The sequence below is a fragment of the Hypanus sabinus genome, chromosome 9 (genome assembly GCF_030144855.1).
Source record: "Hypanus sabinus isolate sHypSab1 chromosome 9, sHypSab1.hap1, whole genome shotgun sequence".
Taxonomy (NCBI): domain Eukaryota; kingdom Metazoa; phylum Chordata; class Chondrichthyes; order Myliobatiformes; family Dasyatidae; genus Hypanus; species Hypanus sabinus.
The window spans coordinates 37,105,579-37,119,197 of NC_082714.1; the positions used below are offsets into that span (position 1 = coordinate 37,105,579).

The following is a 13,619-nucleotide window of genomic DNA, read 5'->3' on the forward strand; positions in this document are numbered from 1 at the left end:
TCCAGTGCTGATGACGGGTTTCAGCCGAAAATCATTGCTGTTTATTTCCTTCCGTATATGCTGCGTGACTTGCTGAATTCCTCCATCGTTTTGTGTGTGCTGTTGAACATCTCCTGCATCTGAAGAATACCTTGTATTTTTGATCATGTGCCATGCAAGATGAAGGAATTTGGAGGTATGAGGAAAAGCGTATTTTATGAAATGAAAGTTAAGAGTTTGTAATTGATTGAGGTGCAATGATAACTGTTAAAATAGAAATATTTGAAATTGGGCAATATTTGAGAAAAGCATGAAGGAGTAGAATTCAATTGAACTTTTGGGCTAAATGGTTTCCTCGATTTAATCTGGACTTTCAAGTCTCTCTCCATACCCTCTTGGTCCTCAGTCTTCAGTCTCTGCCTATGCTCAGGGAGTAGAGGTACAACTAGGTGAACAGACTTCCATAAGTGAGGGTGTGGAATAGCATGGTAAGCATTCTTGATGGTGGTGTAACAAGTTGTTTGCTCCGATATTGCAAGTGATCTGTTGCTGTTAGTTGCTTAGTGATTTTTTTTTCAGACTGGCCTGGTTAAAATCTTCCAAAACGATGGTGAAGGTGTTAGGGTGTGCTGTTTTGTGCACGTTGGTCTCATTGCTCAGATCTTCTGAAGCCTGCTTGACTTTGGCCTGAGGTGGAATGTAAGCTGCTACCAAAATGACTGCAGAGAACTCCCATGGTGGGTTAAAAGGATGGCACTTAACTGCTAGATATTCTAGGTCTGGTGTGCAGAATTGGGACAACATTGATATATTTGTGCACCAAGAAGAGTTGATCATGAGGCATACTCCTTCACCTCTGCTTTTTTTATATATAAAACTTAAAACCACCTTTATTTTTCCTGTTAGGTGTCAGTGTAGATTATCACCCATGACACCAGGAGCTGGTAAATGGGATATTTTAGAGGCTATTGTAGTGTGAATCCGGCCAGTGCGGTTCAATACCAATAGGGAGCGGATTTCAGAAAACATCTAAGGCAAAACCGCATTTGTCGGGAGAGTGAGTGTTTCCTGATCTCGTTCCTCCCAGGGGAGCTCTTTGTAAGAGCTCTACTCCCAGCACATTCCATGGGAAAGCAGGAATTACAAAGTTAGATAGCTCCAAAATTAAACACAAAACAAAAAGCTTGGGTCCATTCCTCCGTCAACGCAATCAGCGTGCGACCTAACAGTTCACTCCCAACACTGACCAGCACAGAGTCTACTTTTACCAGATACCAGAAATGGTTCACAATCGGGCTCTGCACCATTACTAAGCTGATAATGGGAAAGGAAACTTCAAAGCATAACACCATCACCCAGATCCCATGAGCCCAGGTTTGAAGTTCCATTGGAATGTCAGTTGTTAAAACAATGCACCGCTTGCAGTCAGGATCTGACCTCCAAACACTCAGAGCACACTCCGGCAGACTGGTCTCCACTGAAGGTTCTTGTCCTAGGCTCTCCTTAACTGCAGGCAGCAGCCCCAAAGGGCAAATCAGCCAGAAAGCCACGGTCCGCCGGCTTCTATCCTGGGGAGCATGAATCACCCGATGCAAGAACAGAAGTGCAGGGTTCACCCTCAAAGCTCGACACCTCCACAAGGCCATCTCCAGACTACTAATGATATTTAAATTATTAAAATACTCCAGTCAATGTTTGTACTGTAACACCGCATAGGCCAATGACAGGGGAACAGTGCTTGATTGCTAATTACAAGAACCAATTCCCAGGTAGATATGACCATTTCTGGCGCTATAGGTTATTATACGTTAGTTTCATCCCAAGAAAATTCATTCCTATTCTTTAGAACTTTTCTAATGAGCTTCTCCAGTTCCTTGCGGGCTCTCTGCTCCTCTTCCAAAGAACACCACATCTTCTTGCTTTCCTGTTTCAGTTCAAGCACCTCGTCCTTTAATGCATAAACTGTGTCCACAAGTGTCTTTTCTTTGATGATCGTTTGCCCGTTGCTGTTGGTTTCTTCCACAATCATCTTCTCCTCTTCCGGCAGCAAAACCTGAGGTGCAGATTCTTTACGACTCGTTGAGTTCAGAGTCTGACGGGTTTTGGCACTAGTGCAGTAAGCTTCAATAACTTTCAATCTTTGTGCATCTTCTTCAAGAGCTGCTGTGCTTTTCCTCAGTGCAAACTCCTCATCAGAGGGTTTTCTCTCTGGTTTCCATTTGGGAAGCAGCTTCTTCATGGTTTTAGGGCTCCTGCTGAGGTCCTCCTTGTAACAAAGAGCGGCAGAAGGTTTCAATGGGGCTGCTGGCCGGAGGCAGCTCAAAGTCCACGGCTTTGGCATCTTGGGGGGTTCCAGAGTTCCCCAGCTCAGTGTGCTGTGGGATGTCCCATGCAAGGATGGATGAGGAAGGGTATGGTAGGGTGGAGTCACGGAGATCTGATACCCATCAGAATGCTTGTTGAGTGGCGTCACAGGGTGCAATGGAAGTGTGTGACATGGCATAGACTGCTGTCTCACAACTCCCACACTTGGGACCTTTGTTTGCTTCTGCAGATGGTCTGCCCACTCCTGCATATTCTGGTGATTCGAGCACGACACCAAAATCCGTTCAATCATACTTCCAGTAATTTCAAAGCTGTTATTGTGCTCATCACCGTCCTCTAACTTTGTGACGGTTAATCCTGTTAATGGTAATTTCCCCTGATAGATGAAACCACTCATCCTGGGACTGGCAGAGAGCATGAGAAGGACATGTGGAAACAGGAGAAAATATCTCTCACATTTCTCCTCGTTGCCGCTCTGTACCATGACCTGAGGCATGTAAATGACGTTGCCCAGGGATTGGATATCCCAACCATGGACTGTTTCCGTCAGGATCTGTAGTTCCAATTCCTTTCTCTTCCGGACTTCTTGACACTGAGACGAAAGACTTTTGAATGCAGTCATAGCTGTCTGGATGTCAGACCAGTCAGGGTGGGATTCCTCCATGTGACGCTCCAGTTCCTTCAGCAGAGTCGGGTATTTGTCCAGTCTCATGAAAGGTTTGCTCAGGCTGGTGGTAAGCATGAGGATCCCAGGACTGGTTGCTCCTTTCATTTCCATAAACTCCCCCAGTTCCTCACTGTGCTTTGTGAGGACATTCACAGCCCAGGGATGGTTGGCACAATATGCAAGGTACAGACTTTTCATCTGAGACATCAAGTTTGCAAAGCAGCCACCAACTTTCTGCTGGGATTCAGGTAACTTGGTACAATCTTCTAAAGACTGAACAAGACTCTGCTGGAAGGAGCAGATGTCCTCCAGATTTCCCATCAAGGATGTAACTTCAGCAACACTTAGCTTGTCGCTGGCTTGTAAAGGTCGCAGGAAAGTTGACAGAAGCATCGTTAGTTCCTCTGCATAATCGCACTCTGTGTCAAGAATATTCTGCAGCACCACATTGTAGTAGCTTTTACTAACAGGAGGTGTTTCAAATCCTTTGGGTGAACTTTTCAAAGTTGCTGACTTTGGAGAGGCTGGTTTTTCATTCAATTTGATTTCTCTCACGTAGTTGCTAGGAAACCATCCATTTTTGCCATTGAGTGTTCCTTCCCACCAGCCCCCTTCCTCAATTCTGGTCACATGGATGATATCGCCCTTGTTAAAGCAGAGTTCATCCTCATTGGTCTGATAGAAATTGAATTTTGCTTTCACCACCATATGATGTTTGCTGTTATCTGTCATGTCTAAACTTCGATACTTTCCAGGAAAATTTTTGGAAGTTCTTCCAAGTGACAAGTGGGCTCCAGTGAAAGAATCAGCTGACTTTATTTGATGGGATTGGTGACGTGCACATACCGAGTCACTTCCAACACCAATATCTCCTGTTACTTTATTCAAGGTGACCAGGGAACTTAGAACCTTGTTGAAGTTCAGTCCTTGGTAAAGATCATTGGCATCAAAAGTCTCAACATGAAGTGCCCCGCACGCTTTCAGAAACTCTTTGATGTTATTCAGACATTCTGCCTCTGATTTGGGTTCCTGGTGCATCCGCTGCACTGAGCCCGGCACCAGCCTCTCCAGCAGCCGACACAAGGCTACACCGTCCCGGAGCGCAGCCCGCAAGAAGGCCTCGGGGTCCGACACACTTTTCTTGGGGGACTCGAGCACCCCGAGGCTGATGAGCCAGGTCACCGTCTGCTCGGCCGAGCTCATGGCGGCCGCAGCTCAGCACCGCCGCCAGGCCCTGGCTAACGGCTCGACGTCCGAGGCCGCGCTCACAGCGGCAAACCGTCCCCCACCTCCCCCGGAGAGCCCACCATGGCGAGACTGAGGCCGCTGTCCGTCACGGAGACTCGCGACTCGCGCGGCCCCACCTCTGCTTTTGAGATACTCTATAGATCTATCCTGATGGTGTATGGTAAATCGTCGATCTGAATCACTGCATCTGGTACAGAAGGGGTTAACCAGGATTCTGTGAAACAAAGGACACATTCAGTCCTAATGTCCCAAGGAATTGATTTGGGGAAGTTGGGAGAACATGCACCAGTCTTCATTGTGGGGTCAGCAGTGGAAAGGGCGTACAGCTTCAAGTTGTTGGGTGTCAACGTCAACATTTGTGAAGGTCTATCCAGGGTCCGACATGTTGATGCAATTACAAAGAAGGCACGTCTGTGGCTATATTTCATTAAGAAATTGGGTGTGTCACCAAAGACTTGCAAATTTCAGCAGATGTACTGTGGAGAGCATTCTGATTGGCTGTATCATTGTCTATTACGAACAATGCACATGATTGGAGAAAGCTTCAGAGGGCCGTAGGCTTGGCTAGCTCCACTCCATTATGAGCACTTGGTCGTCGTCCCCCCCCACTTACAAGGACATCTTCAAAACTTGATGCCTCAAGAAGGTGTAATCCATCATTAAGGACCTTTACCATCCAGAACATCCCTTCTTTTCTTTACTACCATCAGAGAGGAGGTACAGGAGCCTGAGTGTACACACTCAACATCAGATTTCTGAATGTTCTATGAACACTATTTCACTACTTTGCTCTTTGCACTACTTGTTTATATTTTAATATTTTAACATTTTTTAGTATATTGCACTGCTGCTGCTGCGAAACAACATATTTCACAACATATGTCAGTGACAATAAACTAGATCTTGTTTCTGAAATAGCAGGAGATGTTTTTGGAAGTTTCTTCTGTGTAATCAAGACACACTAAGTAATTCCAGGACAGCTTATGATTAAATTTGCTAAATTAGTCAATGCCTGAGTTGTAAGCTGCATTAGGATCTGTTCATCTGTTTAACTGAAGTTAAAGACTGCAGGAACCAAGCAAGGCATTACTTTATTGGCTTGCAATGCCTTTAATGTTTGAGTCAAATTTCTTGGCATCATTTTGGATCATTTCAGAGTTTCCTCATTGTTTCTTATCTTGTGCTTGTAAGTGTGATATACCTAGACCAAAGAGAACGTGGAAAATGCAGTTGGTGTGCTGAGAGTTAGAGGAGTGATGTGGGTGACCCCTTTATGGCTGAGGAGATGCCCAATGCCATCCTGTAGGACAATTAGCGCTCTATCACGATGACTATTTGTAGCAGCAACCTTAGGCACAAGTGCTGTCTCTTTACAAAAGGGTAAAACTTTTAAACCAGCAAGTCATTAAAAGCAAAATCAGTAAGCATGGATTCCTTAAATTTTATATTATCCTGTCTTTTTGTGTGATTTGTTCCATGTTTAACTGTGGGTGAACAATAAGGGAAGATTGAGACCACTCTCAGTTGGAAATGGGGAATCTCACTGATATTAGGGTGAACAGCACAAGATTTTGCAAAGTCAAATTTCTTAATATGCAAATAGAAAATCGGAATCAGGTTTAATATCTTCAGCAAATGACCTGAAATTTGTTGTTATGCAGCAACAGTACGTTGCAATGCATAATAAACACTGAATTACAAGAAGTATAAGTAGTTAAACAAGTCTTGCAAAAAAGAGTAGAGGTAGTGTTCATGGGTTCAATGTCCATTCAGCAGTCGAATGGCAGAGGGCAAGAAGCTCTCCCTGAACTGTTGAGGGGTGAGCCTTCAGGCTTCTGCATCACCTCCCTGATGGTGGAAATGAGAAGAGGGCATGTCCTTTTTGAAACATTGCTCCTTGAAGAAGTCCTGTGGAGGCTCGTGCCCACGGTGGAGCTCACTGACTCCACAACTTTTGCAGCTTCTTTTGATTCTGTGCAGTGTCTTCCCTGCTACCCATACCTCCGCCACCCCCCCCCCCAATACCTGGCGGTGATGCATCCAGATGCATCCAGTTTGAATGTTCTCCACGGGACATCTGTAGAAAATTGCAAGTTTATTTGGTGACGCATCAAATCTCCATATACTCCTAATGAAATTTAGCTGCTGTCGTGACTGCTTTGTAATAGAAGAGTAGTTCAAAATATGCATGTGATACTTGCATGGAATTTATCAATTGGGTTGGATAAAGCTGTTTCTTCTTCATTCACTTAAAAAGCTCCTGGCTTTAAATGTGCCAAGCAATTGTATTGAAAATCTGTAATAAGTGTTTTGGTTCCATGAATTAGAAGTTTATGCACGTGATCTCCATGTTACAGGAAGGTTGTGTTCCTGAAGGATGGTCCTTTTCATGATTTTTTGTGACCTGAAGCTGTGTCATCTAAGCATCCATCAAGAGAAATGTGTTGAAAACAAAAAAAAAGAGTTGTCTTTTACTTTTCTTCGTATAAATACAGGCACTAAGTTTTATTCTGTATCTCAATTTTTGGGAGTGATTTGTATATTCTTTAAGACTGAGTATCCTTTACTCAAATGGCCATAACACATGGGTCAGTCCAATTAGGTAAATGTAAATACAGTCTGCTCTCCTTATCCGAGAGGGATTGGTTCTGGGACCCCCCACGGATACCAAAAAACGCGGATGCTCAAGTCCCTTATATAAAATAGTATAGTGTTTGCATATAACCTACGCACATCTCTAGATTACTTATGATACCTAATACAATGTAAATGCTATGTAAGTAGTTATACTGTACTGTTTAGAAAATAATGACAAGAAAAAAAAGTCTGTACATGTTCGGTACAGACGCAACTCTCGTAGCTCTTCTGGGAACGCTGATGCTGCCTCGGCATCAGCCGATCCCGATTCTCGGGTGATTTTTAAGTTCTTGAGGCTGTAGCGCTTTACATAGCTAGCCAGCCATCCCTTACTAGCCTTAAACTCCTTCCTCTCACTCACAACACAAATAGTGACGGAACGAGATGTGAGGTGAACAATGCTCAACTTCCGGGTTTTCCCAACCCGTGGTTGGTTAAATCCGTGCATGCAGAACCTGCGGATAAGGAGGGTTGACTGTAGTTCATCATCATCATAATCATTCTTTTCTGTCTTTTACCAATTGGTTACAAGAGTTGCTCCAGAATTATAATCAGGTTTAATCTCACTGGCATACATTGTGAAATGTTCTTTTGCACCTGCAGAACATTGCAATACATAATAAAAAATATATTACAAGAAGTAAAAAGGGAAAAAATGAGGTAATGTACATGGGCTGACTGTTCAGAAATCTGATGGTAGTGGGGAAGAAGCTGTTCCTAAAATATTAAGTTCATGTCTTTAGGCTCCTGTAAGTCCTCCTTGATGGTAGCGATGCGAAGAGGGCAGGTCCTGGGTGATGAGAGTCTGGAATGACAGATGCCGCTGTTTTGAAGCATTGCCTTTTGTTTTGTCCTTGATGCTGGGGAAGCTGTTGCCCACGATGGGCTGGCTGAGTTTGTGACGTTCTGCAGCTTTTTCCAGTCCTGTGCGTGGCTCCTCCATATCAAATGGTGATACAGCCAGTTCGAATGCTCTCCATGGTTCATCTGTAGAAAATTGCAAGTAACATACCAAATCTTTTCAGACTCCTAATGAAATATAGCTGCTGTCATATCTTCTTTGTAATTGCAACAGTGTGTTGGGCCCATAAAAAATATTCAGAAATGTTGACATCCAGGAACTTGGAACTGCTCACCCTATTCACTGCTAATCCCTCAGTGACGACTGATTTGTGTTCCCTTGACTTCCCTTTCCTGAAATCCACAATCAGTTCCTTGGTCTTATTGATTTTGAGTGGAAGGTTGCTGTTATTTTGACACCACTCAACCACACGATCTATCTCAGTCCATTATGCCTCCTTGTCACCATTTGAAGTTCTGCCAACAAGTAAGTTTATAGATGGCATTGGAGCTGTGTCTATCCACACAGTCATTGGTGTGGAGAGCAGAGCAGTGGGTGATGTATTTCAATTTCTGTGCTTTACTATTTTAACTGGCAACTGAAAGTCGATCTTGGGAAACAATTAAAATTCCTTGACTTCATCGCTTCATCATCCCTGAGGTCTGGCCTGTCAGAAACCTCAAAGCAGGTGGTCATGATAGAACTGACAATGGCTTGGGAAGACGTGATCGAGGAGGCATTTGAACATAAGAAAGCAGGATACCGAGAGCTGTTAGAGCAGTGCCAGAGACGGGTGGAGGATACAATACCAGCTTATAGAGGTGGGTTGTAGAGGTTTTGCTGGCTGCTCGCTGTGCAGAGCCTATTCTCTCCTTGGCGTTACTGGGACTGCAAAGAAAAGAACCATCTGGGCCATCACAGAGGCTGCTGGGACATAGGCCAGGGCCTGATCAACCCTGGCTGGGTCGCCTGGGCGTAAGTGATGTTGAAAGACCCAAAACACCAGACGATCTGGGGTTAACTCACTGATAATGTGTCCCAGCGCATCCTAGGATGTATCTTGGCATCATTCTCCTCCCATGTTACCAACTCTTTCAGTAAACCATCATGGTTTTCAAATCAGTTAATTTCTGTACTGTACTTCTGAAATATAAGCTTGTTTAAAATAACTCAGTGCTTGCATACTTGTGAGAAGGAAGGCTTTCTAGCTGTAGTTAAGAAATATTTTACTTTAATAAGGCATTGGTTTTATGATGTTTATCAAGATAACCATGAGCCACTTCTATATCTTTAATGTAGATTCTTGACAAAAATGACAATAAAGAAGTCCCTTCCAAAGTGGTTTCAACGGAGTCCTGTCTGGTATTGTCTTCTAAAGGCAAAATGTATTTGAAACATATCATGCCATTCATATCTACTAATAGGAATGTGACAGCCTTTCTTTAAAAAGAGCTTCCAAGAATAAGTCGTTCACCGCTTTAGGGCTTCACTAATGCTTATTCTCTGCAGCCATGGTAATTCAGCTAACTGCAAATAATTTGACTTTCTTTGGCATCTGCAGCAGGTTATTTATAATCCAGTTAATTGCTGTACTATGTTTCTGAAATTGCAGGTTTGTTATGAAGAACACATTGCTGATACAGCTTGGAGACAGAAGGTTCCAAAAATTGTTGAAAAATCAAATTTTCAAAGTTAAAAGTTTTTCTTTTTCAATAATTAATTTGCTAATTAACTGTTTTATTAAAACAACTTCAATGGCTGTATATTATCTATAACGTATTATATTTAATCTTCAAATTGAACTGATCCACTTATGCAATAGCACTTTGTGTATTGACAATTAATCTTGGGCTGTGTGACCCAAATAGGGGAACAGTGTCCACTTTTCTGTTTCTTATGGTTTTTCAGCAACCATGTGTAAATGGCTCACACCGTCAAGTCAAGTCAAGTCAAGTTGCTTTTATTGTCATTTCAACCATAACTGCTGGTACAGTACACAGTAAAAATGAAACAACGTTCCTCCAGGACCATGGTGCCACATGAGACAACACAAAACTACATTAAACTTCAGACCTACATTTGACTACATAAAGTGCACAAAACAGTGCAAGACAGTACAATAATTAATAAACAAGACAATAGGCACAGTAAAGGGCAAATTACAATACAATAATATATGATGTAAATGTAAACAATGTTTTAGCAGGAATTGAGAAAGAAATGAGCAAAAATTGCAAAGGGAGTGGAGTAATGTGTGTGTGTGTGTCTGTCTGTCTGTCTCAGACTACACTCTGGAAGTTGAGGAGTCTAATGGATTGGGGTAAGAAACTGTTGCACAGTCTGGTTGTGAGAGCCCGAATGCTTTGGTACTTTTTGCCAGATGGCAGGAGGGAGAATGTTGGTAGTATAGAAGTTTTATTTCCAATTGACGTCTTATTAAGGGCTCACTGACCTTCCTTTGACTGGAGTAATGGTCTGTTTGGGGAGACCTATCCATCAGAGTTGGTGTTGTTTTATCATGGGGAGGTTGCTGTTCGTGTTGGCCTCCTCCAGTACACTGGTGTTATTAATGTCTGTCTTTGCAGCCAATCCTAAACAATCTTTGGTAAGGATCTTTGATAAAGTAGTTCCAGGACTTTCAGGATCTTACTGTAGATGTTCCATGATTCAGCATCATTCAGTATAATGTAGGAAGGACAACTGCTCGATAAACCAAAAATCTTGATTGGACTTGAGGTCACAGATTTCAAAGACTCTTTTTCTTAATCTTGCAAAGGCTCCACCAGTAAGTGGTTGATCTCTGAGCCAATGTCTGAATTGATTGGCTACTGTTGTGGGTGGCAGTGTATAACTGGATTGGGGGAGGGGGGTGTTTGGCAGAATGGAGTTGATGAGAATATGAGTGAAAATAGTTTGCCAGGATATAATTGCATATAAATTGGATTGGTTGGATTGCTCCTGAGAACCAGGATTAATTTGAAATCAATACTGTTTTTCTGTGTAATGAGAAATATGAAGGTGAGTATCTGGCGGGAACAATATCAAATTGAAGTACAATAGTGTCACTTCCTTTCTGCCTTCATTTTGAAATATATGCAAGGGATGATATAATTGATTGTACATTGGTGTTGAATTAGGTTTGTTGTTGACCTCGAGCTGGAGTCTAGTCTAACTTGTTGGAATTATCTTGGTATTTGCTACCACTTGTAAAACCACTGGTCACGTTATTTTCCTCCAGTATCTTGCCTATCTCAGTTGGACTGCTTTTGGTTGGTATCAGTTCTATCCGATCATAACAAGAATGTTGGTAGTATAGAAGTTTTATTTCCAATTGACATCTTATTAATGATCTCTATCTAATCCCATGCGAATCTAGTTTTGTTGCCCCTTCCTATCCTCCCCACCAAGCTTTCACAACTTTTATCCTTTGCTAACAGTATTGTAAGACACGAGGGATGGCTGCTGATGACATAAGCTTTTCCTTTGTACCTTACTTTGCCCTTTCACTGACTCTTGTAATTTGCTTCTGTTTCCATTCTTTCTGACACGCTTTTTTCCCCTCCTGTAAGTCCTTGATAAGTCGCACATTCTTTTAACTAAATGTTGATAATTCCAGATTCCAGTGTAGCTTGTGTAAATTTACTAACTTGGCATTTCATTCAAACTTCTATCTTCTTTATCGCAAACATAAACAAATTCAAGAAAAGCTCGAGAGACCCCAGTTGCTTGAATCTGTAACAAAACTCAACCTGCTGGATGAACTCATTGGGCAGAGCAGCATCTGTCGAGAGTGCAGGGCCTTGACCCTCTTCCCTCCACAGCTGCTGCTGAACCCAGTGTCCATCCAGTGGCTTGATTCTGGCCCAAACTAATTCACCCTCTTTAGCAATGTATGCTTCTGTCAAGAGCTCAGCCCATCTGCTGCTGAAACCTTCATCCATGCCTGTGTCCCTCCCAGACTGTTCTAATGCCCATATTCTGCCCATTATAAGTTTCATCTTGTTCCACTAAAGCCATCCTCTTTCTGCCAGGAAAATTGTTCACTGTTGCCAATTTCCGTGCCAAGCAGCACTGATTCCCAGTATCCTTCTTTCCAATGAAATTTTCATTCTGCTATTTAAATTGGATCCTACTCTCCCCCTTTCCTATCTTTTGTCATCTTCAACCCAGAATTCTTATGATTACTTTCTTATCATCTCACCTCCCACCCCCTTGCGCACCATCGCTTCTGTGTCGTCAAAGGCCATAATTCTGGTCAGCTTTCTCCATATTTCTTATCCGCTGTTATTCTTTATGCTTAGTGCCTTGGTGGTTTTTGTATTATAACATTTTGTTTTCATTCACATCTACGATCCAAGTTTCATTCATTTCTTTTAATGCTGCTTCATTAAATTTATAATATTTTTATGTTACCGACTGGTTGAGTTGCATCAATCAGGGCTGTTTACCCTTATAAGCCTGTAAGTTGCTGGTTTTCACTCGGTGAAGAATTCCAGCTACCTGTAATTAGCTCCAATCTGCTTGGTAGCCTTTCCAAGTATTTGTAAGTGGGGAGGGAATGCTGGTCACATCCACTCATTGTTCGGCTTTTTAATTGCTTCAAGTAACTCGTCAGTGCATTGCATAAACTTCAGGTAACACACTCATTGAATGCAGTATTTCAACTGGCTGCACCAAAGATGCAGTAGGCTCTGGTTAATTGGGGAAGCCACTTATTTGGGACAACTCTCAAAGAACAAAAACTAATTGAGAAAACAGCTGGGATTCTTTTTGTTTATTTGGAACACTGTGCCGCCTAATTGGGGCAGGAGGCATGCCAGACAGTTTCTAATTAGTTTTAGTCGCGTTCAGACGCAAAGCACAGCAGGGTGCTTCGAGGAAAGTTTTTCAGTAGCGTCAGTCCCATGTGTTTGTGTTCAAAAAGCAGCGAGTTTTGTCTCTGATAGTTGGTGAGAAATGATCAGTATGGCGATTTAAAACTTTTGCTCATTGCGGTTTCAGTCATTCAGGTTTGGAGATGCCAGAAACAGTGAAAACGAAGCAATTTCACTGGTTTAGCAAATTGGAAACTACGAAGTATTTGAAGGTATTGGCAATCATCTGAAATATTACAATGAAAATTAAAATTTGGAGGATGGAATCATCGTGTGAAGACAGTCCATTATCTGCACTAGGTGTCCGCGCTGATTTGGTTAATTTATTGAATTGACTTTATGACTTGTATCCTTCATATATGAGGTGTAAAAATCTAAATGTGCACGGTGCAATTTATAATCAATAGTATGTACAACAGGGCAGTCAATATAACACAGAAATACAATTGTATCAGCATGAATTAATTAGTATGATGACCTGGTGGGAAGAAGCTGTCCTGAAGCCTTTTTTTAAAAAGTTGAATCATATAGAACTTCAGCTATTGCTACAGCAGATCATCTGCAATGAATGTAGAATCAGAATCAGGTTTAATATCACTGACATATGTCGTGAAATTTGTTAACTTTGCAGCAGTAGTACAGTGCAATACATGATAAATATAGGAAAAAAACTGAAGTGTGTGTGTGTGTGGATATAGATATATATATATATATATATATATATATATATATATATATATATATACTAACGTTTGTACACACACACACACACACACACACACACATTTTATACACAATTTAAAAATAGTGAGTTAGTATTCATGGATTCAAAGTCCATTTAGAAATCAAATGGCAGAAGAGAAGAAGCTGTTCCTGAATTGCTTCGTGTGTGTGCCTTCAGGCTTCTGACTGTAATAATGCCCTGGGGGATGGGTGTCCTTAATGATTGGCACCACCTTTCTGAGGCACTGCTCTTTGAAGATGTCTTGGATACTGCAGAGGCTGGTACCCGAGATGGCGCTGGCTAATGTTACAACTTTCTGCAGCT

At 42.2% G+C, this 13,619-nt stretch overlaps 2 protein-coding genes across 3 annotated transcripts in view; one reads left to right on the forward strand and one right to left on the reverse strand.

The window, feature by feature from the left end:
• Window positions 1–13,619, forward strand: part of sdk1a (sidekick cell adhesion molecule 1a) — a 781,818-nt gene that overhangs the window by 32,793 nt on the left and 735,406 nt on the right. The gene's annotated exons all lie outside the window — the stretch shown is intronic.
• Window positions 1,130–4,258, reverse strand: LOC132399263 (rho guanine nucleotide exchange factor 7-like). Its single transcript, XM_059979482.1, has one exon. It carries the CDS (start codon window positions 4,172–4,174, stop codon window positions 1,781–1,783), a length of 2,394 nt encoding a protein of 797 aa, XP_059835465.1. The 5' UTR covers window positions 4,175–4,258; the 3' UTR covers window positions 1,130–1,780.

Bases quoted from the DNA above. Each gene is read 5' to 3' on its own strand.
- LOC132399263 (XM_059979482.1), bottom strand. From the start codon at position 4,174: ATGAGCTCGGCCGAGCAGACGGTGACCTGGCTCATCAGCCTCGGGGTG.